The sequence below is a fragment of the Tachysurus fulvidraco genome, chromosome 25 (assembly GCF_022655615.1).
Source record: "Tachysurus fulvidraco isolate hzauxx_2018 chromosome 25, HZAU_PFXX_2.0, whole genome shotgun sequence".
NCBI lineage: Eukaryota > Metazoa > Chordata > Actinopteri > Siluriformes > Bagridae > Tachysurus > Tachysurus fulvidraco.
Genome location: NC_062542.1, coordinates 6,905,261 through 6,927,351, shown reverse-complemented (window position 1 = coordinate 6,927,351; position 22,091 = coordinate 6,905,261). Strand labels below are relative to the sequence as shown.

The following is a 22,091-nucleotide window of genomic DNA, read 5'->3' as shown; positions in this document are numbered from 1 at the left end:
GGAGGGCACATGCGCTGTGTGTGGAGACAATGCCGCCTGCCAGCATTACGGTGTTCGCACATGCGAAGGCTGCAAGGGATTCTTTAAGGTAAGGAGTGAGAATCACACATGGCACATTACACTAGCCATGAGCAAGCCATGAAAGAGCTTAAAATTAAATCACACCCTGGGCTTTAGCTAGAATATATAAAATTATGGGTTAGTTGTAAGAGGAAAACTTTTAGGAAGCGACAAACCCATAACTGTTCAATAAACTCTTCAAATCTTAGACTTAGTCATATGTCTTGTTTTGCACCTTAACTCATACATTTCCTCAGCAAACTTGTGTATGGAATCTACTTTTTTTGTTTTGTTTGTTTGTTTTACTAATATAAATAATATATTGTTAAGATTTTGCCATATTACTTCCAATAAGACATTTATGATACCTCGGGTGAAAAAAACCCTGGATTTTAAGGAGTCATGACTGCTACCTTTCGAGACACTGCCTTACTTTGGTACAGAGACGCAGGATTAACTGGATCAAAAAATATGATATATCCATGAAGTAACTATAGTGTATTTCATATATAATCATCAACGTAGTAGAAATTATATAATGGCACACAAAGATTCAGAGAGACGGGGAGTTTTGGATAAAAATTCTGCATCAATTCTGCATCATCTGTGCGAGCAAAGTGTTTAGGAGGCTGTACGACGAATCACCTGGTTTCACCTCCTACAGCATCAGCATCACTTTGTTTGCACAGATGATGGATGTTTGTCTAGAACACCTTCTTTCTTTTCAAACAATGTGTAAATAGTATACTTAAACAGTTTTGGTACTAACTAACTATATCCACATACCCATAATTCACTTTTTAGTCAATGTATAATCAATTACATGAAATAATATGTTGAAATTACATATCAATGGAGAAACTTAATTTACTGGTCTGGGGTTTAGTTCTGATTTTTTAACAATAACTAGTTAATTCCTAAATAAATCAGTAATGAAACTGTATTGTGTTTCCGTCCAACCGCTCGCAGAACGTTGTCGTGTTGTGCATCGTGGACATGGATGTGTATGGCAGTGTGCTTGCACTATGGCTTGTATTAATTGCGTATTCATTAACGCCCATTCAGGTTGCTCTTGGGGTGAATGGAGCTCTCGGCTGAAAGTGGCACATGCACCCGACGCCCCTCTCTCCTCGAGTGTGAGGCTCAGGGTTAACACACCATTGTTATACACTCGGCAGGCTCCTTTAACCAAGGTTGTAGCCTATTGTATAAAGACAAGGATGTGTCGATGCGTGATGTGTGTGAGTGTGAGTGTCTGAATATGTACGTTGAGGTAAAAACAGAAACGTTACACATTAAACAATACTTAAAAAGACAAGCCTTTAGGAATTACACAAGCTGAGTTGAGTCGAGGTTCTAAAAAATTGCCCAGTGCTTCGTTCTGAAATGTGAAAAAAGTGTGTGTGTGTGTGTGTGTGTGTGTCTGTCTGAGTGCCTTTCACAAATCGTCTGACCGGCGGTTGCTACGGTGCTTGTGAGGGTCGTCTCCCCCGGCGACCAGCAAGAGGTGTGACAGCGGCGCGCACTTAAAATACAACAGCCTGGAGCTGTGTCCAATATCACAGCCACACACACACACACACACGCACACACACGCACACACACACACACACACACACACACACACAAAACAGACAAGGAGGTAGGCAATTGTAGGCACGCAATACTTCATCTATAAAGTTTATCTATATTTCCCAGCTAGGAAGTGACTTAGAGAGCAGGAAATAATGATCAGCACTTTAAAAAATATATATATAATCATATTTCTCATACTTTTAAAGAGAAGAGTCCAAGCAGAAAATCTAGAGAGAGAGAGAGAGAGAGAGAGAGAGAGAGAGAGAGAGAGAGAGAGAGAGAGAGAGAGAGAGAATTAAGAATGACTGAACTGGAGAATGGTGGACTGGAGATAATTGAATATAGCCTGTGGTCTGGTGCTGAAATAATCTATCCTCGTTCAATTAGTTTCACAATTTATTTTTATTTACTAATTAATAAAAGCAGGGGTTCTGGAGCCTCAGGCCTTTATGGCCAACACACACACATACATAATTAGCACATACACAAAGCAACTATTCAATTATATTTCCCAGTGCTTTAGCACATAATACAAACATTAGTGACTGAATTTTAATGCTATCCATTAGTTCATATGCATTATTACAATACTGTCCATAGCTTATATATACACCCATTTTGAACATTTTTGCTTATTTAAAATAAATGCAAAACATTGTGCTTAATGGATTACACATATTTGCCATCAAATTATTCGAGCGTTAATTGTCGAATCATTGTTGGTTTCTGACAATATTTTGTCCATTAACATGCACATCTTATTCTACTAAATGTTCTTATTTCCATATGAATACATGCCATTTTCTATTAAGTAACTGTACTAAATATTAGGAAAATTCGGCTCTCTGTTTTAGTCAACTTTTTCACAGTCGCCTTTTTTTAGTTTTCTGAGTGAGTCATACTGTGCCATGCGTGAGAGTATTATTCAGAATGTATGTAAATAATAAAGAGGTACAGAGACGAATTCATTCAGAAAAAAAAAATACACCTCCGTAAGCCATAGCACTGGAAGAACATGAGCCGGTTGTGGATAGCGAATAGCCTGCAACCTTGCATAACTCAATTACACGCGTGCACGAGTGTGTCAGCATTATTTTGTATGTAATGAGCAACGTTCAAGGTGAGAAGGCAAAATTATAGACACGTGGACACGCAGGCTAGATGCATGAGACATAAAGACGTGATAGGGAGCGGAAAAACATAGTCACGTATTGTAGCAGTGGTCTGCAACACATCTGTGTGCAAAAACACGCACACACACACACACACACACACACACACACACACTTAACCAATTAATGATGACCCATTTCCACCTTTTGCTCTTGAACAAACACACAGTTCTAATTACTTGCTCAGAGCGGACTGAACGCGTAAAAGAGGAAGAAATGTCTGATTAGGGGAGGAAGAGGAGAGGAGGGCATGATGGAGAGTCCCTGGGGAGTTTGGATGTGCGACGAGGCCATTACCACATGTTACATGTCATGAATCCACATCCACTTGTCCTTACCAGCCCCCTGGACCCTGCTCTGCACTGGACCACAGTAGACGAATGCAGATTTAGAATAATTTTTTGTCTGTTTACAATTTACAGCACAATTTTAGAGATTGTGCTTTTATACATAATGTACAAGATGAATCTTATTTAGCTGATACAATAGAGCACAACACTGTTTTTTAAATTTTTTTATTAATATCCTCTAGCAACAATGTAAATGCAAAAATGCACCGTCTGATTAAGCAAGTGTTGTTATGGGTTAAAAGTGTGAAACCATCTACAGTTGCTTGTGGAAAGAGCTTGTGATGAATGTGTCCTACCATTTCCTAACAATGCCACAATGAGAATCTGTTTTATTCTGTTAACTGAATAACAATGTATAGAGTTATGCAAACCAGTCAGATTAACGTGTGTGTGTGTGTGTGTGTGTGTGTGTGTGTGTGTGTGTGTGTGTGTGTGTGTGTGTGTGTGTGTGTGTGTGTGTGTGTGTGTGAGAGAGAGAGAGTACAGTATGTGAGTGTGTGTGTGAAGAGAGAGCAAGAGAGACTGATTATCACCCATTGAACACATAGTATGCAACCATAGGAGACTATTCAGTAAAGTTGTGTAAGGTTTCAGTGGTGTTTATATGGAGGGGTCAAGGAACGTGACGTCAAAACCAGACTAGGACTCCTGTAAAGTGGATGACTCCAGGAGCCATGGGGCACCATGGAGTGAACAGTCTTTAACGGGGCTGCCAGGTCACCCGAATTGCACATGTATTTCTCATGACAAACCTGATGCACTGTTTACAAGGATGCTTTTAGGTGGTGGCACTTGGTGGACCACAACTGCAAAACAGCGTAACCTACAAAAAACTGAAAGCCACAACAATCAGTGCAGCAATAAAATAAAACAGAGGTGTGTTCTTTTTTTTAGAGAGAGAAAACAAAAGAAAGATAAAAGAAACACGATTTGAACGAACATGCAATTATGAAGCTAGCTGAAATTTTTTTTTAACAAAATGCAGTGTGTTTGTGTGTGTGTGTGTGTGTGTGTGTGTGTGTGTGTGTGTGTGTGTGTGTGTGTGTGTGTGTGTGTGTGTGTGATTGTGTGTACAAGTCCCTTTAGTAACTAATCATCTGTTGTCTGTTGACTAATCAATCAATCTCTTGTTATTTTATCTTATTTAATGGGGTAAATGTGTAGACTAAATGAACCATCTGGTCCCAACTTGCTCCCTCTACATAAAGACTAGATCCACTACTGCGCAGTTTGCATGGATGGATGCAGCCTTTTCCTATATCTAATACTTAAGAGAAAAAAACAGTGTATCAGGCGTTATTTATCTGGCAGGCTAGTATACACTCAGGAAGAAAAGTGTACTAGAGGTACTCAGCTGCACCTGTTTGTGTCTTTGGGGTGTGTAAGTGTACCCTTAATGCTCTAATGCACCTGATATAAAGTACTCTACTGTATATTCAGTGTTGGTCACCGACCTGTTAGTTTGCAGTATGAGATTCCTGGGGAGATTTAACATGGATATTTCTGACAGAAGTCCTAAAATAATGCACGCACTAGATAGGAGAAGTAAGACGCAGACGCGCAGGAAATGAAGTCCATAAATCATTTAAAAAAAGAAAGTCTGATTAAAGAGAGTTAATGAAAACCTTGAGTCTTTGACAGACATCTTGCGGTTTCGTTAAATTAGCACTGTTTTCCGTTCGGTCTGTTAACCTTGCTCTGGTGTCTAAATCTGTAATGAAACGGTTGTTTGTTTGTTTTTTTGTTTGTTTTTTTGGCTGATATTACGACGGGATTAAATGAACCACATCTGTCGCTCGTGAAAGTTCTGTTTTTATGTTTGTTTTGTAAGCTTTGGTCTCACGCATCTATCTTTAAGTGTCCTTTTTGTATTGAAACTCTCTCTCTCTCTCTGTCTGGATCTCTCTCTCTCTCTGTGTCTGTATCTTTCTCTGTCTGGATCTCTCTCTCTCTCTCTCTCTCTCTCTCTCTCTCTCTCTCTCTCTGTCTGGATCTCTCTCTGTCTGGATCTCTCTCTCTGTCTGGATCTCTCTCTCTGTCTGTATCTCTCTCTGTCTGGATCTCTCTCTCTCTCTCTCTCTCTCTCTCTCTCTGGATCTCTCTCTCTCTCTCTCTGTCTGTATCTCTCTCTCTCTCTCTCTGTCTGTATCTCTCTCTCTGTCTGGATCTCTCTCTCTGTCTGGATCTCTCTCTGTCTGGATCTCTCTCTCTCTCTCTCTCTCTCTCTCTCTCTGGATCTCTCTCTCTCTCTCTCTGTCTGTATCTCTCTCTCTCTCTCTCTGTCTGTATCTCTCTCTCTCTCTCTCTGTCTGGATCTCTCTTTGTCTGGATCTCTCTCTCTCTCGGTGTATATCTCTCTCTCTGTCTGGATCTCTCTCTCTCTGTCTGTATCACTCTCTTCTGGAACTCTCTCTCTCTCTCTCTGTCTGTATCTCTCTCTCTCTCTGTATCTCTCTCTGTCTGTCTGTATCTCTCTCTGTCTGTATCTCTCTCTCGCTCTTTCTGGATCTCTCTGTCTCTCTGTCTCTCTCTGTCTCTCTCTCTCTAATATTATTTTAATAAGGTCGGTAATAATCTCGGCGGAGTATAAAACCAGCCCAGCGGGGCCCCCTCTGTCTCTCCCTTTCTCTCTAACACACACACACACACACACACACACACACACACACACACACACACACACACACACACACACACACACACACACACACACACACACACACACACACACCACTAGCGCAGCCACGAGCTGACCCGCGAGCTCCCAGAGGAGTGTTTGTACGCGCGAGAGCGGCCTGATCGCACTTCATTGTCAGCGGCTCGCGCTAATCACACCGTGTCTCCCGCAGGCTGTCGCAAGGCGGGAAATTAATTTGATCAAATTATCCCGCTGGAGCTCGAGCTTTTTTTAATAGGCTGTAATTAAAATCTGACCCGGAAGCTAAACTTCCTATTTAATCCTTAACAGTGTGTGGGGTGAAATTAAATAGTAATGTGTTTATTGCTGCTGACCGTTTTCTATCTCTTGTGTGTGTGTGTGTGTGTGTGTGTGTGTGTGTGTGTGTGTGTGTGTGTGTGTGTGTGTGTGTGTGTGTGTGTGTGTGTGTGTGTTCACAGAGAACAGTGCAGAAGAATGCAAAGTACGTTTGTTTGGCTAGTAAAAACTGCCCAGTGGACAAAAGGAGACGAAACCGTTGTCAGTACTGCCGCTTCCAGAAATGTCTCAGTGTGGGCATGGTAAAGGAAGGTAAGAAATCTCCAAATGCACACACACACACACACACACACACACACACACACACACACACTCAAAAGCATCTCACTCAGCATGCAATCTCTTCCACTCTGCAATCTCTTCCAATCTGTGCGCCTCAATCTAATCCTAACTGTAACTTCATTTACCAAAAGCAAATTAGTTTTTCAATAAAACCTGCTGATTTTGAAAAGAGTAGTTTTTTTTAACAAGGACCAACAAGCTGTCAGATATCCCTAAATGCTCGCACACACACACACACACACACACACACACACACACACACACACACACACACACACACACACACACACTTAACAGCAAGGTTAAGCTAAAATGTTGCATTCATGAACAGAATGACTTAATTACAGTATTTTCAATGTTGATAAGGAAACAAAATTTTCCATATGTTCTCAGGTATCATTACATAGCTTTTACTCTCGTTCTGGTTAGTGAAAAACTAATTCATATAAATTAGATAGTGAATAAAATGCATAAACACACCATTCAAAAGCGTTAAATGAGTAAGATTTGGTTTACCTTCAGTTGCGTTAATGATTGCAACAATTCTCAAATACATTAAAATCAATGTGATATACATCCAATGCATTGCGATACATACTTTGTGTTCATGCAAATATAGAGGAAAGTATCATACTTAGAATGAACATGCATTAAAAAAAGATTATGGTATTGTTATAAAGATCGGATTGTGGTCTTGGAGTCAAATGGAGTTCACAAAGATTGTATTAGGTAGAATTTACACCATTAAATTTTATTGCCAGCAATCAGCTTCCTTCAACGTTCACACCAACTAAAGGTGCTGTGGCTCTACAGTTTATTCATTGCTTTAAATTCTGATAATAGTTGTCCAATCACCTTGTTGACTGTTTATCACAGCAATTATGACCACAAGCCCAGTGCATATGACCCCTCCTGGACCTGTGGTTAGAAACAGGAGGAGAGAGGAGGATAATCTGCACATAAATCACTTAAAACACCACATACACACACTCACAGACCGCAGACGTCGAGGATATGCACCCTAATAAAGCGTTAGTGCTTGGCTCATCCGGCCGGCAGATGAATGAATTAAAAGATAATGGGAATGTTTATCAGGTACAGGATTTCCTTCACACACTTCGCCTCGGCAATCAGGTCTGATCCGCTGCGTAATGACACGGTGCACGGTGGAGGCATGTATAGGACCCATGTAGATTGTGTTTCTTACAACTGGCTTATGGGAACATATATCCGCTTCTGCAGTTAAAGCATTAGTGACCGTCTGAAGAAAGCACACATACAGTATGTTCATGACTGATGTTCATTACCCCTGATTGGTGTAATTGAGTGTTTAGTATTATGACAAGCTCAGACACTTCCCAGAAAACGACATGTCTCTCAAGTGCCATCTACTGGTCACTTTCTAGCTGGAGATTTAGTTGGCGGATGGTGTGTCCAGATTTACCCACAGAGACCCGACAAGTTTTCAGGAGCACCTCAGGCAAATCAGTAGTCGTTGAGGATCGAGAGCGAAATCAATCAATCAGTATCACGGTAATCACGGTGATCATAATAAGAATCCATAGCAACACTCACCTTTTACCAGTGATCAGACTGTACACCAGTTTATATACTCATAAATTAGACATGTAACTACATGATACAAAACTACATGTACACTGTATTCACTCGTAATGCGGTGGAGCTGCTGAAAGTGACAGCATTAAGACTCGAAAGTAACTTAATAGATAATAGATTATGTACATACAAAAACTTCCATTTAGCTACCAAGTGTTAAGAGGGCATCTTTTCTGTAGTATGTGTGGTACATTAATGGTGCGGTCAGCAGATTATTCTTCAAGTTACTGCAGATATCAGTAAACTATTTTCTCAGAGTGAAAAGCTATGGTTCTGTTTCCTCTAAACAAGAGACCAAAATACATGAATTCAGACTGGCGGGATTTGTTTGGCGTTAGCTTCAGCTAATGCAAAGTTCTACTGATAGAAATTTCTATCAGTATTTTACTGACTTTGTATATCATGGTATATACTGTACAAATATTTTAAACATGTAACATCCTAGCAAAGTTATCCACACCTACACTGGGATAGTGTTTTGCTCTTACATTGATCTACATCCCAAGATTTTGGGCACGTAAACATGCAGAAGGCTCAGTCTGACTTGTGTATGTATGTGTGTTTTTCACAGTCGTACGGACAGATAACCTGAAGGGGCGGAGAGGGCGTTTGCCATCGAAGCCGAAGAGTCCGCTGCAGCCTGAGCCGTCTCCGCCATCACCCCCTCTCAGCCTGGTCAACGCTCTCGTCCGAGCTTACTCACAGTCCATCCCCAGAGAGCTTGACTACAGCCAGGTAGGTACATGTGTGTGCATCTGTGTACGAACCCTCGTTGTTCGTCTACAAAGTTCCTTATGTCTTTAGAAAGCTAGAACACATTTTAGACTTCTTTCTTCTTGTATGTCTCTGCCATCTCTTTTTTCTCTGTCTGTTTGTTTCTCCCTGTCGCTGACTCTTTCTTTTAAATCACAATTTCTGACTCCTTTTGCATTCCATTCCATTTTTCATTCTGTCACTCTGTTTCTTTCTCATTCTTTTCTGTCTTTCACCACTTTCACTTTTCCTTCTTTTTTTCTTTCTTTGTTTCTTTTTATCTATGTCTAGATCTCTTTTTCTCTGTCTCGCCCACACCTCTAATTCAGTTTAGTTTCTGTGGCATGACAAATAACGATACTTCTGTACTGTCAAATTGTACTTTATAAAGTTGGGAAGTATTGAGAATACCAAAACACAAACTCGAAATAGTCGTACTGGCCTTAACACATCTCTGTCTGTCGTTCTAGTTCAGTGCGGTAGAGACGGGAACTTTAGCCGAGGCTCAGCAGATTCAGCTTTTCTACCGCGTCCTCACCGGCTCCATGGAGGTGACGCGTCGCTGGGCCGAGAGGCTCCCCGGATTCACCGAGCTCCACCACGATGACCAGAGTCTGCTTATAGACTCAGCCTTCCTTGAACTCTTTGTACTTCGCCTGGCCAACAGGTGAGGGTCACACACACATTATTAATAATATACGGTGTTGAAACTAATTAAAAGCAAAAAGCACCACCTACATTCAGCATATCAATTTGTAAAAGTTTATTAGTCATGACCTGAAAAGATTCCGAGTGTGGGACAGGATTAGTGAAGAACATCTGAAATTGCTGTATCATTTTACATATATATGTATATATATATATAAACTCGATGTGGCATCTTGATCTTACTTTCCAAGCTAACAATAATCTAGCTGGTAAAATATTCCAAGAACAGATCCTTTAATAGTGCTGCACTGTTTCAGTGTTCGATTTTTACTTCATTGTCCCTGATATTGGATTCCACTGGGAACTAGATGAATGATTTTACATTTGGAACCAACTCAAGTCTCCGTGATCTTGAACTTTCTCCGGGTTGGAGGTTGCTACGGTCACTCTTCTAACCACCTCCGGCATGTACTTTGTTTAAATTTATGGGATAGCAACCCTCTTTAACTCTCACACATATACGTAGCAACCCTCCTGTGATACACTCATATATACGTCACGTTTTTCAGCACTAAACCTGATAGCAGACTAAATGCGATTTTAATTTGCTTGTCATGACTCAGTAGCGTTCCGATTTCTTTAACAGGAAGTGGATTTTTTTTTTTTGCTCCGCATTTAGCTAGCAATGCAGCCAAACCTTATCTTTCCCTCTCTTTCTCTATCTCTCTGTTTTATTCTCTGCGTCTCTCACTGTGTGTGAGTGAGTGAGCAGGTGCAGAAAGGGAGGCCAGTGGGTGGTGCCGTCACAGCCTCAGTAGGGGGCTTCTGACTCACCCGGGCCTACGTCACACATACGCTCGCATAACCAAACTCACACAGTCTGGCATGTACAAACTGTACACAGGAGCAAACATGCACCTTTACACTCATGTCAAAGACTCTTACACACACATTGTGTTTTTAGTACACAGTCATCCTTATTCACAGTGTCTTACACACCCTTGTAACTGTCGCACGTGACGTAAACGACGTAAAGAATGTGGTTTCAGGAATCTGCTGTTTCCTTTCGAGAGAGCTACGCGGTGTCTGTGCTATTCCTCACTGCAGTACATGTTGAATAGGCTTAAAGTCAAGGAACGTAATTAAATTATTCCGAGTATATTATTAAGATTTTAAGTCACATCCGTTGGATCAGACTTCTCTGTCCAGAACATTTCACAGATGTTCGGTCGGCTTGAGGTGTTTTGAGGTGAATTTGGAGGCTGAGTCACATTGAACTATGTGAATTATTGTCTAGCCTTAACAATTTGCCTCGCCCAAGTCACTCAGATACTTACGCTTGCCCATTTTTTCTGTTTTCAGCACATCATATGCGAGAACTGACTGTTCACTCGCCACGTAAATGATCCCATTCTTCGACATGTGCCACTGTAATGAGTCAATCTATCTTATTCACTTCACCTGTCTCTGGTTTTAATGTTGTATGAAACAAAATTCTGAATGTCAGATCTGACAATGTCTGCGTTATTACTGTCACACCATTAGGCTTGCGATTTATTTAACAACACACATTCTCCTTGTATGTGCTTGTGCTTGGTTCCACCACTTTAAATCATTTAAATAAAGCAAATAAGACAATTAGGACATTTAGGCCGTGTACACCAGCCGGCACTGGCTTTTACAAACAAGGTTTTGTTCGATGCAAACCGTCAGGTAGAAACATTGACACTTTGAAGTTACTTTGTTCTCTAGCAAACATCATCATTTGGAGCAAAAAACCTAAATCTGGAGCTGGGAAAGAAGCTCATTGTACTCTAATACTTCTACTTCCTAACAATTTTCCTTTGTTTGCAACTCTGTTTGGTAACCATGTGCTTCTGTGCTGTTTATAACCGGTAAAGCCGTACAAATTCATCCTAAAAAGAAAAACAAACAACAAAGTCCTCCCATTTCTGAAATGATAAATTATATATGGAATAAAATGCAGCTTGGGGCTTATTATCCCATCATGGATAATTTTCCTATAACACGTGTCCCAACGTTGTTTATTTCTTTTACAGTACAGAAGACTTTTAATTGAATAATTAAGTTCTGTTCTTCAGTTTATAGACTGAAGACTTTCCCATGGCCTAAAGCTTACTGTTCTCAAGCACTGAAACTGGAGACTTTTAGAAATGTTTGGTAAACATCTCTTTACAGAAATCTTTACTAAATCAATTATTAAATCCACTTTTTTTTTCGTTAAACAAGTCTTAGATTTTATATCGTTTGTAGAATGGAAATAGAAGTGAATGAGCAGTTACTAAAGGTTTGATAAGATACAAGTGTGTTAGTGTTTGACTCATTGAAAAAAAAAGGTTAATTGACACCAACTTTGTTTAGACTACTAATATAAAGGAGTTTTGTGTAAACAGTCTTTTATACTTTTTCAGAAAAAAAACCCAAACTGCTAGTTTTCTTTTAACGTCTTTTTTTTTTTTGCCACTTACATCCCTTCTCCCGTTCTTCTCTTCTCTCCTGCTGCGTCTAAGCGCATTTGCATTCCGTAATTGTGTGCTAATGAAGAACAGTTCACAAGCAGAAGCCAGCACTCCGCAAGGAAAACCAGAGGAGGTTTTTCCTTCCGAAATTGCAGGGTTGCTCGTGAAGAGGTAGCGATGTAGAGCGGTGAGACGAGGACGGGAGAGGAAAGGAATACGAGCGAGATCGTACGGGTCATTCGGTTTAAATCTGGTTCGTCATTTCAGATGAAACCACGCTGAGCAGAAACATAACAAACTCACTCCATAAGTTCTATCCCACATCCGAAAAAGAGTGAGGGAGAGAGATGAGGGGGTTGGAGGAGGAGAAAGAAATCTCAGGAATGTTTTAAAAGCTTTAATTGCGAGAGCTCGAACGTAATTAAGTCCCGTTCTGATCTTTGATGTACTCTTCCCTATGCTGGCTTTCATTTGTGCCCATGGTAACAGCTCTCGTGTGTTACAGGCTTAAACCCGCTTCAGTCAAGCCTGCACAGAGGAGATGAGACAGAGCATGTGTGTGTGTGTGTACGCTTGTGCGTCTAGGTGTTCGTATATATGTAATCAGTAAGGCAGACGCAGAATAACGGAAAACGATATCTCTTCTTTTTTTTTTCCCTTTGAGAGAAAAAGGAGGTGATTAATTAAAAGATGAAAGTGGAGTCGACTGAAGTTCAGCCATCAAACATCACCTTGAAGGTGGAATAAATAATAACAGTTTGCTATGAGTCCCTCCCGACCTCCCCTCCCTCTCTGTCTGAGCCTCATCAGTGCCAAGAAAAAGTTGTAGTCATCAACTCGCAGCTTAATAAATCATTGCAACCCAAAAGCAAACAAAGCAAGCAAACGATACCCTCATGAGGATGCAAACAGACACACACACACACACACACACACACACACACACACACACACATTCTCACACTCATCATTTAAATAGATTCATAGTGCCATGAAAATTGTAACTTGCTGTAGTTTGTTTGCCTACGTCCTAAACCGTAAACACTCCAAATAGTGCACCGGTGTAGGTAGGGACATATTAGTAAGACGCACATTATTCAGTTCAATCTGATTCAGTTTTATTCGTTTGACATTTTGACGAATAGACATCGTCACATACAGGTTTACAGAAATAACTCTCAATATTAAAATTTATAATTTAAATAATGTATCTGTTTATTACTGATTAGTGTGACAGTGGTGACATCAGTATTAGTACAAAACCGTGAGAGGAAGCAAACTCAAATCCTCGTCTGTGTGACACCGGAGAGAAGGATTATGAATTTCACAGTGTACTATATAAAAATGAAGAAATTCATTCTAGTCTTAACATGAAGTTCTCAACTGTTCACTGATGGAGAGTCGAGTGTAAAACTGTTTGTGTCAGCCTCAGTCCAAAGCCATGTTTCTGGTTTCTAAATGGTGCCATTCACAGTAACCTCATGTATCTGTCATTATGGAGTCATCCTCATCAGGAGCACATCACTGCACTGTTCTCTCATCGCCATTTTATACAAAAGTCTCTTTTATAATTAGAAAATAAAACACAGCTTTTCAATTTAGAGAGAAGCGGAAAAGCTCAAGACTCTCCAATGGCTGGAAACCTACTAACCATTACATAGCACTGATTCTGGAGATGTGTAATAAATTTCACGTAACAGGAAGCATGATTATGACTGAGTACAATCAGTGACAGCAGCAGACACCGTAACACCGTGAATAGCTTATGTATGTTGGGTGTGTATAAGAGTCGGTCTTTATGATTACAGCGGCAGTAATTTGCTGCAAATATCTCATTGAGATTCTGTAATAAAGCAAAGACAAGGCAGGGTTTTAGGGTTTCCACGGGTGTTTGTGAAACCTTTCACAGCAGCGGAAAGTGACTCATAAATACAAATGCTTCATGAAGCTTTTAATAGGGAAACAGAATGACAGGCATTTATGTGTTCATTCATATCTTCTTCACTGAATGTACATCCTGATGAAAAGTCAGATTTGTATTGGCTCTAGTTTCTCAGGTTTTTTTCTGCCCCTGTAAATCTCTATTTATTTTCCCCATCCCTCTCTATAACACACAAAAATGTATCCTTTTCTTTTCCTCCGCCTGTTTTTGCCCCTCTCTTTTTCTCTGTCTGTCTTTTCTTTACACAAAAGTTTGTTCTCTGGACACTCTGCAATGCCTGCAAGGCTGAATAAATAACACTTCATGATTGTGCTAACTTTGTGCGCATTTCTCCTGCAGGTCGTTGTTGGCAGAGGAGAAGTTTGTATTCTGCACAGGCCTGGTGCTCCACAGGCTGCAGTGTCTTCGAGGTTTCGGGGAATGGCTCGACTCAATCAGAGACTTCAGCTCTCATCTTCAGAGTCTCAGCCTGGACTTACCTGCGTTCTCTTGCCTGTCGGCCCTGGTGCTGCTCACAGGTAATACACGCCACAAGCATAACACACACCACAAGCATAACACACACTGTGAGGTTAACCATTTTCTTCTTGAAATCCCGCGCTCCCCCACTCGCACATTCACACCTCATTGTGTGGCCGGCGCTGATTATCTCAGGTGTGGGACAGGTGATGGCCGAGACTGGGTTTACCTACACGGAGGGACTAATCCCCTTTTAATCACAGCCAAAGAGAGAGAGCGGGAGAGAGACAGAGAGAGAGAATGAAAAAAGGTTTTGTGTATTGTCTATTAGGACAGCTGGGGATTATTGATTATTGGGTGGCAAAGTTCACGTAAACAGGTGTGTGTGTGTGTGTGTGTGTGTGTGTGTGTGTGTGTGTGTGTGTGTGTGTGTGTGTGTGTGTGTGTGTGTGTGTGTGTGTGTGTGTGTGTGAACCAGCAGGTGTTTCAGGTATTATGCACATGCATGACCAACACAGATGCCACACAGCAGGGTGACACAGGGATTCAATTTCTCTCCCCCTCCGGATGATTTTATAATCCCCCACTTTTTCTATTGTGCATGAAGATGTGCTTTATATAGATTCTAATTCATTGCATGTGATCTGACATGCATGTGATTACATATACTGTAAGTTAGAACATTAGCATTCTTAGGTGACTGAATTAATTTTTCATTTTTTTGTGTCACGATAATTTAGCTGTTACATTCAGAAGTTAGGTAACTGGCTGTAACCATTTCATATTGATTGATAGATTGACTGATTGAGTAACAACATTTTACAGTAACAAATTTCTGATGATATTTCTTCACACTGTAACACACAAAAGGACATCACTGCAGTATAATCATTTTTAAATTAACGACAAGAGAAATAATAGCTGATTTTATCAGCATCAGACTTTAGCAGAAAATGTGTGTGTGTGTGTATGTGTGTGTGTGTGTGTGTGTGTGTGTATTTGTGTAGGGGGGTGTATTGGCCTCCATGGAGCAGCACTTAGCTCTGTAGAAGAAGGAATCGAGCACTATTCAGTGGAGCCCTGCTCTCCTCTATTCCCACTCTTTCTCTCTCTCTCTCTCTCTCTCTCTCTCTCTCTCTCTCTCTCTCTCTCTCTCTCTCTCTCTGTCTCTCTCTCTCTCTCTCTCTCTCCTCCTCGAACTCAAAATATCGACCCTCTAAAAGTGTCTGCCGTGAAAGAGTACCATCGATCAGCCCCTAGAGAGCGAGAGAAAGAGAGAGTGAAAGTAGAACGAGGGACAATGCAACTACTGAACACCCACAGCACAAGAATAAATAAAAGCTACACACACACACACACACACACACACACACACACACACACACACACACACACACACACACACACAGTATCTATAAGTCTTATGAACCCTTAACAAACTACCTGATACCTGATAACTACTTGATAGCTCAATTAGAATTAAACCACTTTAAAACTCAGATAATCTAAATCCTACTTGAGGAAACCGATTGAAGGCAATTCAAATGAAATTTCTGCCCTACAAATCAGTGTCAAAAAAACAACTGTGGTAATCTTTTAATCTGATTACTGCCACAATCAGAATATTTGCATAAACTTTTACATTTTATGGCTCAACATTCAGCTGTCGAGGAACTTCATCGTATCAATTCATTAACGAATCCCTTAATTGATCCATAATCAATGAATCAATTAAAGCTTTTTAAATAGGCCGGGGTGTGAAAATGACATATATAACTTATATCAAAGGCGATTAAAAACGCTGCTATTATGAGAACAACCGTGACGTATCACTCTGTGATCCTTGTTGCTATGGCAACACTGATACTTAAACGACACTTCTCGGATTTTATTCGAATTACATGGAACATGTATGTTTGTACATATATATTTTATAACAGAGTGTTTAGTGTGTGATTATAAAGAGTTTGTAATCTGCAATTCATTTGGATCGAAGAAACATCCAGAGTGGAGCGAGAAGTGTGTGAAGTGGGACGGCTCGAGGCTTGTTATTGACACACCAGCACTAAAGTGATAGAGCAGAAGCTTCACACTAACTCAGTGCGAGAGCAGCTAGGAGCAAGTGTGACATTTGTTCCTTTTGTAACCCAGACCACACAAACACACGACAAATCTCCTCCGTAAGGACAGTGATTAAGTTTTGCTTTTCACACACTTCATTTTTTTGTAAGCACACAAAGTAACAGTAAAAGTGACGATACATATATCAGTTGTGTATATGATTTGTGTTTAGGGCACTGGGGGTTGGGGGGTTGCGGGTGGGGAGTTAGTTGGGGTGGATGATTGGTCATGCATCAGTCTTGCATTAGTAAGCTGGTGGTGGTGTCGCTTTTGGTAACTACATTAGTATTGAGCCCAAATCAAATTTGGCTGATGAGCAGCATCACCTTATCTTACTAATTGTCCTGATTTTTGTCCTGTGTTTATGGTAATGCTTTTAGAGAAATGATCACGTCTGCTCTTATTTCCCTCATGTGTAAACGTACCTAGTAAAAACGTGTCTTTGTTGTGCATAGAGTTTGACGCGTTTTGCAGGCTGGAAATAGAATTACAATGGTAACTACATTAACCTTCATCTCAATTAACACTATTTATAACAAAATTAAAAAGACATGCATTTCGTGACATGTCTGCGGGTATAAATGACAGCAGCAGGGAATGTGGACAAGCTAGCATTCGTTAAAGAATGTGCTACATTTAGTCAGTAAATTTGGCCTACATACACAGGAAGAGGAAGTTTGAACTGATATAGCAGTCCACCAACCACAGACCTTTTCCCACAGCCTGTCAATAAACATGCAAGATTATCTCATTTACTTACCGCTTAGGTGCGTTTAAAAAAATAACTTTTGTCATCAAGAGCGGATTCTATGAATTTAGTTTAATCCAGTGAATATAACCTATTCCAAAACCTTATTGTTTTACATTGTACAGTAACATTGTACCTAGTGTATATACACTGAAGTTTAAAGAGCAAGCTAAATAAGACCATAACTTTTCTGAATATTCTGAAGATTGGGTCAAAAAAAATATTTCAAATTAAACATAGCAGTGGGTTTAGATGCCCTCAGAAGTCAGTGATCTAAGAGGACACAAAAAACTTTTCAATTAGGAGATACTTTTATCCAAAGTAACTTACATCTGTGAGAGAATATAAACACTCAAGTATTTATGTATGTTTAAGTATGTTGTCCTACAGTGTTTCGGTGGCAAACCTTGGATTCAAACCATCACTCACAGTCTGTCACTAAACTTAATACACAGTTTTATATTATATTATATTATATTATATTATTTGGGATTTACCTTTATTTATGCAGAAATATAGACTGTTGATAGATAGATAGATAGATAGATAGATAGATAGATAGATAGATAGATAGATAGATAGATAGATAGATAGATAGATAGATAGATAGATAGATAGATAGGGCAATTTGTGGTGTCTAGGTCTTCCTGGATGCCTCCCTGGGGCAGTATAATTCGGGCATGTCCAATGGGGACAGGGACCAAGGACTAGTTGGAAAGATTATATATCTCATCTGGCCTGGGAGCAACTGGGAATCCCTACAGAGGAGCTGGGGAATGTAGCTAGAGAGAGGGAGGTCTGGGCATCTCCGCTTAGACTGATGCTTACATGACCCAGACCTGGATAAGTGGAAGAAAATAGATGGATGTATGTATCACACTCATTCTTTATCTGTCTGTTTCTCCTCAGAACAATGTCCTGGCCTCAAGGAGCCCAAGAAGGTGGGAGAGCTACAGTCCAAGCTCGACTGCTGCCTCCGCGACCACCTGAGCTCCGGCGGCGCCACGAGTGTGGCCGCAGCAGGCAAAGCCCCACCCCCAGTGGCTGCCGTTATGGGCCTGAGGGCAGAGCTTAGGTCACAGCGCACTCAAGGCCTACAGAGGATCTTCTATTTAAAGTTGGAAGACCTTGTCCCACCTCCACCACTCATCGACAGGTTCCTGGACACACTGCCCTACTAAAATAGACACGCCCCTGTAGCACGTCCGGTTATGCCCACAGGCTGGGGACACAACACAGAGGACAGAGCCTGAAGAGAGACTCAATGAACTCGATTTACTCTCAAGAGGCTCCAGATGTACACTCTTTCCACCTCAGCTCTGTGTCAGATAATCTGTGTGTTTGTGTGTGTGTGTGTGTGTGAGCGTGTGTGTGTGTGTGTGTGTGTGAGAGAGAGAGTGAATGGGTGGGTGTGATGTGGGTGTAAGAAAGGGAGCAGAGATGTGGACTGCGGTTCGATGTGTGTGTGTGTAAACGAGAGAAATAAATTGAAAGATGGAAGGTTAGAAGGTTTCTATTCAGTCACAAAGCAGTCAGGATGCTCCACATCCACTTACACACACTTACACATGATACACAATGGACATAAACAGAAGCCTGTGTGTGTGACAGTGTATATGCGTCTCTGTGGAAAGCTTGAGGCGAAACGAATCAACAGACATCCAGACAAAGTGCATTAAATTCTAACCACTGAATCACACTCCCAAAACTGCATACAAGTGCAATTTACTAAGTGCTATTTAAAAAAACAACAAAAAAAAAACAACAAAAAAAAACAAACAAAAAAACAAGGATTAGACAGAAGAGTAGGAAAGACAACACAGGAGAGTGTGTGTTCCATTTCTATTTCAACTCTAAATTATTTTAATACTACGACTCACCCTGTGAAGTAACGATCTCAAACCAGGCAGATTTCTCACGCACCAGTCTGCTCACTAACTCTTGCAACTCTTGAGCAAGTTCTACAGACTTGAAAATACTGTAGAGTTTTTATTTTATTATTTCTTACCTGGTTTTTGCAAACTAGGAAATTTTAGTGTTAGGAGTGTAGAGCTTAAAAAGAGCGCAAGGGGAGCATTTGGGCTACAAGCACTTAAAAATGTAAGAAAAGAGAGAGGGATGTGGCACGGAAGAGGGAATGATAGAGCGGGAAAGAGGGTGGGAGGGATGAAACATTCCGTGCTCATGCTCTATTTTATAAGTTTCTATTGTTAACACCATCTATTAATATGGAGGACTTCGTTCCAAAAAAAGTTGTCTTTTATTTGTAAAAACAGAATAACAGATTATATGCATGGTTTTCTCTTTTTTCGCCTTTCTTGCCTGTATTTATTTTGTTTGCGAAAGACGGCCAGCTCCACAAAGGGCTCGGACACATTCACAGACTGGGCTTTTCCGCTAACATCGCCCAAAGGCAACCATTTGCGACAAATGGAGAATTATATAAATATATAAATATATATATACACACAATACAAAACTAATATTTTGAAGTGTTTTTATCCAATAGATTTTTCAAATCTTGTGGTACGAGTTGTGCGTTTGTTTGTTTGTTTTTGTTTTGTTTTTTTTGTTCGTTCGGGTTACTTTTTTTTTAAAGAACAGATGGGATTACAAAAAAAATGTCTCTTTTAGATTTGTTTGGATTACTTTTTTTTCTCTTTGGTTCACTGGAGGCTCTGTTCAGCACTTTGAAATCATAAAGAAAAAAATGATTATTTTGTCTGAAAGTGTGTGAAGTTTTGTTGCTGCAGGTATGAAACGAGATCGCTGACTAGGGCTGGAAGCATCTGAATTATTTAAGTTTAGCTTCACAAATATTCAATTATTTGGTTATCTTCTAAAGTAACAGATTCAGGCAAGCAGAAGTAGGAAAAATTTGATTTCAGTTCATCGTTAAAAAGAAAATTAATCCCAGAGTAAAAGTGCGAATCGAATTCTTTTAATATCGTTAACAGTATATATTTCCGTTCATTCATCTATATAGTATAGAGTTTATATATGGATTAAATTATAAGTTGAATTAAATGTTATGTTATTTGTATAGTACTTTTAAAACAAGTCATGAAGCATCTAAATCTAGGTGCAGCTCTAGATCTCTAGAAGAAAAATGTATATGTATATATATATATATATATATATTTTTTTTTATGTGACATCCATATTATTCATCATATGAAATGAACGTAGGCCTTTTTAAGCGTAATAGAATCATCCTGTTTCCAATATTATCACAAAATCCTTTATTCAAGTAACAGCCATAGCACAAGGTAGCAATGGAACCTGTTTAAGATCATTAAACCTGCCTCCTTAGCGGTATCCCCAAACCCTTATCCCCTAACCTTTGTGCGTAAGCGTGTGTATCGCTGCTGCTTGTTGTCCCTCGAGACCCCATTACACTGAAAGGGTAAGAGAGTGTTAAGCATCGAGGAGGGACGGTAATTTTAGGGGGATTCCATGAATGAGAGTGAGCAGATCAGACCTCCAGGCCTCGTTAAACCCCATCGATCCACACGGTGACATTTTAGAGGCGAGGTACACACACATTTCAAGCACACACACACACACACGCACATTGACATGGCTGCTCATTCTCTGTCTCTCTGCATCTTTCTTTCTCAGTCTTGACATGTCAACAAGAAGTGCACCAAATATGCACACAAACATACACATGCAATAGGTAAATGCATGCTTGCACACACCCACTCAGTAAAATGTCATGGTCTTTTTTCTTTTTCTTTTTTTTTTGGGGGGGGGGGGTAATTTGAATATTGAATATAAACAGCTCTGTCTTTTGAATTTGCACGATTTGTTTGAAGGATGCAAGTGAGCTCGTGTTCATTGTGCTGGCACAATCAAAATTTTTCAATCGGTATAAAGAAATGAATGATTTTCTGGCCTGAATCGAGTCTGATATAAAATTAGTCAGAAATAGTGATGGCTATCAGTGTGAGATGTTTGTTTTCCCTCTGTTGGATAACCGTACACAGAATTTTTACTTGGGGCATCTCAGAGAGCAGAAACGGGTTCGATATCATTATTTACTATGAAGTATTAACAAAAAATACTTACATGCTTAAATGCCTGAGTGTCTACTTGTATACAAAGACATTCAGTGCTGAACATGAACACAATAAAACACACAAAAATTCCTTTTTTTGGCCTCTGAGCCAAAAAAAAAAAAAAAACCAGAGTTAAACTTGATCCTACACATTTTCCCTAAAAAAATTGTTTTGTTTTCTTGGCAGATTATAATCTGCCCATTTTAAGCATGTTTTTCTTGAAAAAAGCGAAATTATCTTTCAAAACAAAAAGTGGAAGCCTAAAATGAGTATTTTAAAATAACTATCTCAAAGTAAGAATAATCATTTATTTTTGGTTTACTATAATTTTATAATATTCAAGATATATCTATTAAGTCGTTCCTTTTTTGCTATATATTTATTTTAAAAATTGACATTTTCAAGCAGTTCCTTACACCACAGCTGCTCTATGGCTAGAGGATCTTTGCTAGCATCAAACACTTAAAAGACAGCAACATCCGTGCGAGAAATTTACAACAGTTTACTAACAAAACCGCTAGCACATTCGTGTAGCAATATTATAAGTGACTCGTCCCTATACAGCTATTACACAGTTACAAAAAGTGCATGAATGCATAATAAGTCTTTAAGACGTCACCTGACTGTTACTGTTGAAGCTTGCAATTTGGATGCTAGCTATCAGGCAAAACTGCACGGATCATGTAACAAGATCTATAGGAAACTCTTAAAAAAACTTTATACAAATATAACAGCATTGGTGAAGTAAAGACTAATAAACAAACAAAATAATTATAATTAACAGTATAATTAACAAATGCAAATGAATGCAAATCATTAGTATGATTT

General features: G+C 39.8%; 1 protein-coding gene across 5 annotated transcripts in view; it reads left to right on the top strand.

The window, feature by feature from the left end:
- Window positions 1-19,919, top strand: part of nr4a3 (nuclear receptor subfamily 4, group A, member 3) — a 28,609-nt gene extending 8,690 nt beyond the window's left edge. For all 5 annotated transcript variants that reach the window (XM_047808696.1, XM_027176122.2, XM_027176113.2 and 2 more), the window contains 6 exons: window positions 1-88; window positions 6,275-6,404; window positions 8,623-8,786; window positions 9,275-9,471; window positions 14,214-14,392; window positions 18,112-19,919. The exon at window positions 1-88 is cut by the window's left edge and continues 715 nt beyond it. In XM_047808696.1, the coding sequence (XP_047664652.1) occupies window positions 1-88; window positions 6,275-6,404; window positions 8,623-8,786; window positions 9,275-9,471; window positions 14,214-14,392; window positions 18,112-18,383 (1,030 nt within the window). In that variant the 3' untranslated portion in view covers window positions 18,384-19,919. The remainder of the gene's footprint in view (window positions 89-6,274; window positions 6,405-8,622; window positions 8,787-9,274; window positions 9,472-14,213; window positions 14,393-18,111) is intronic.
- Window positions 19,920-22,091: the final 2,172 nt, after the last annotated feature.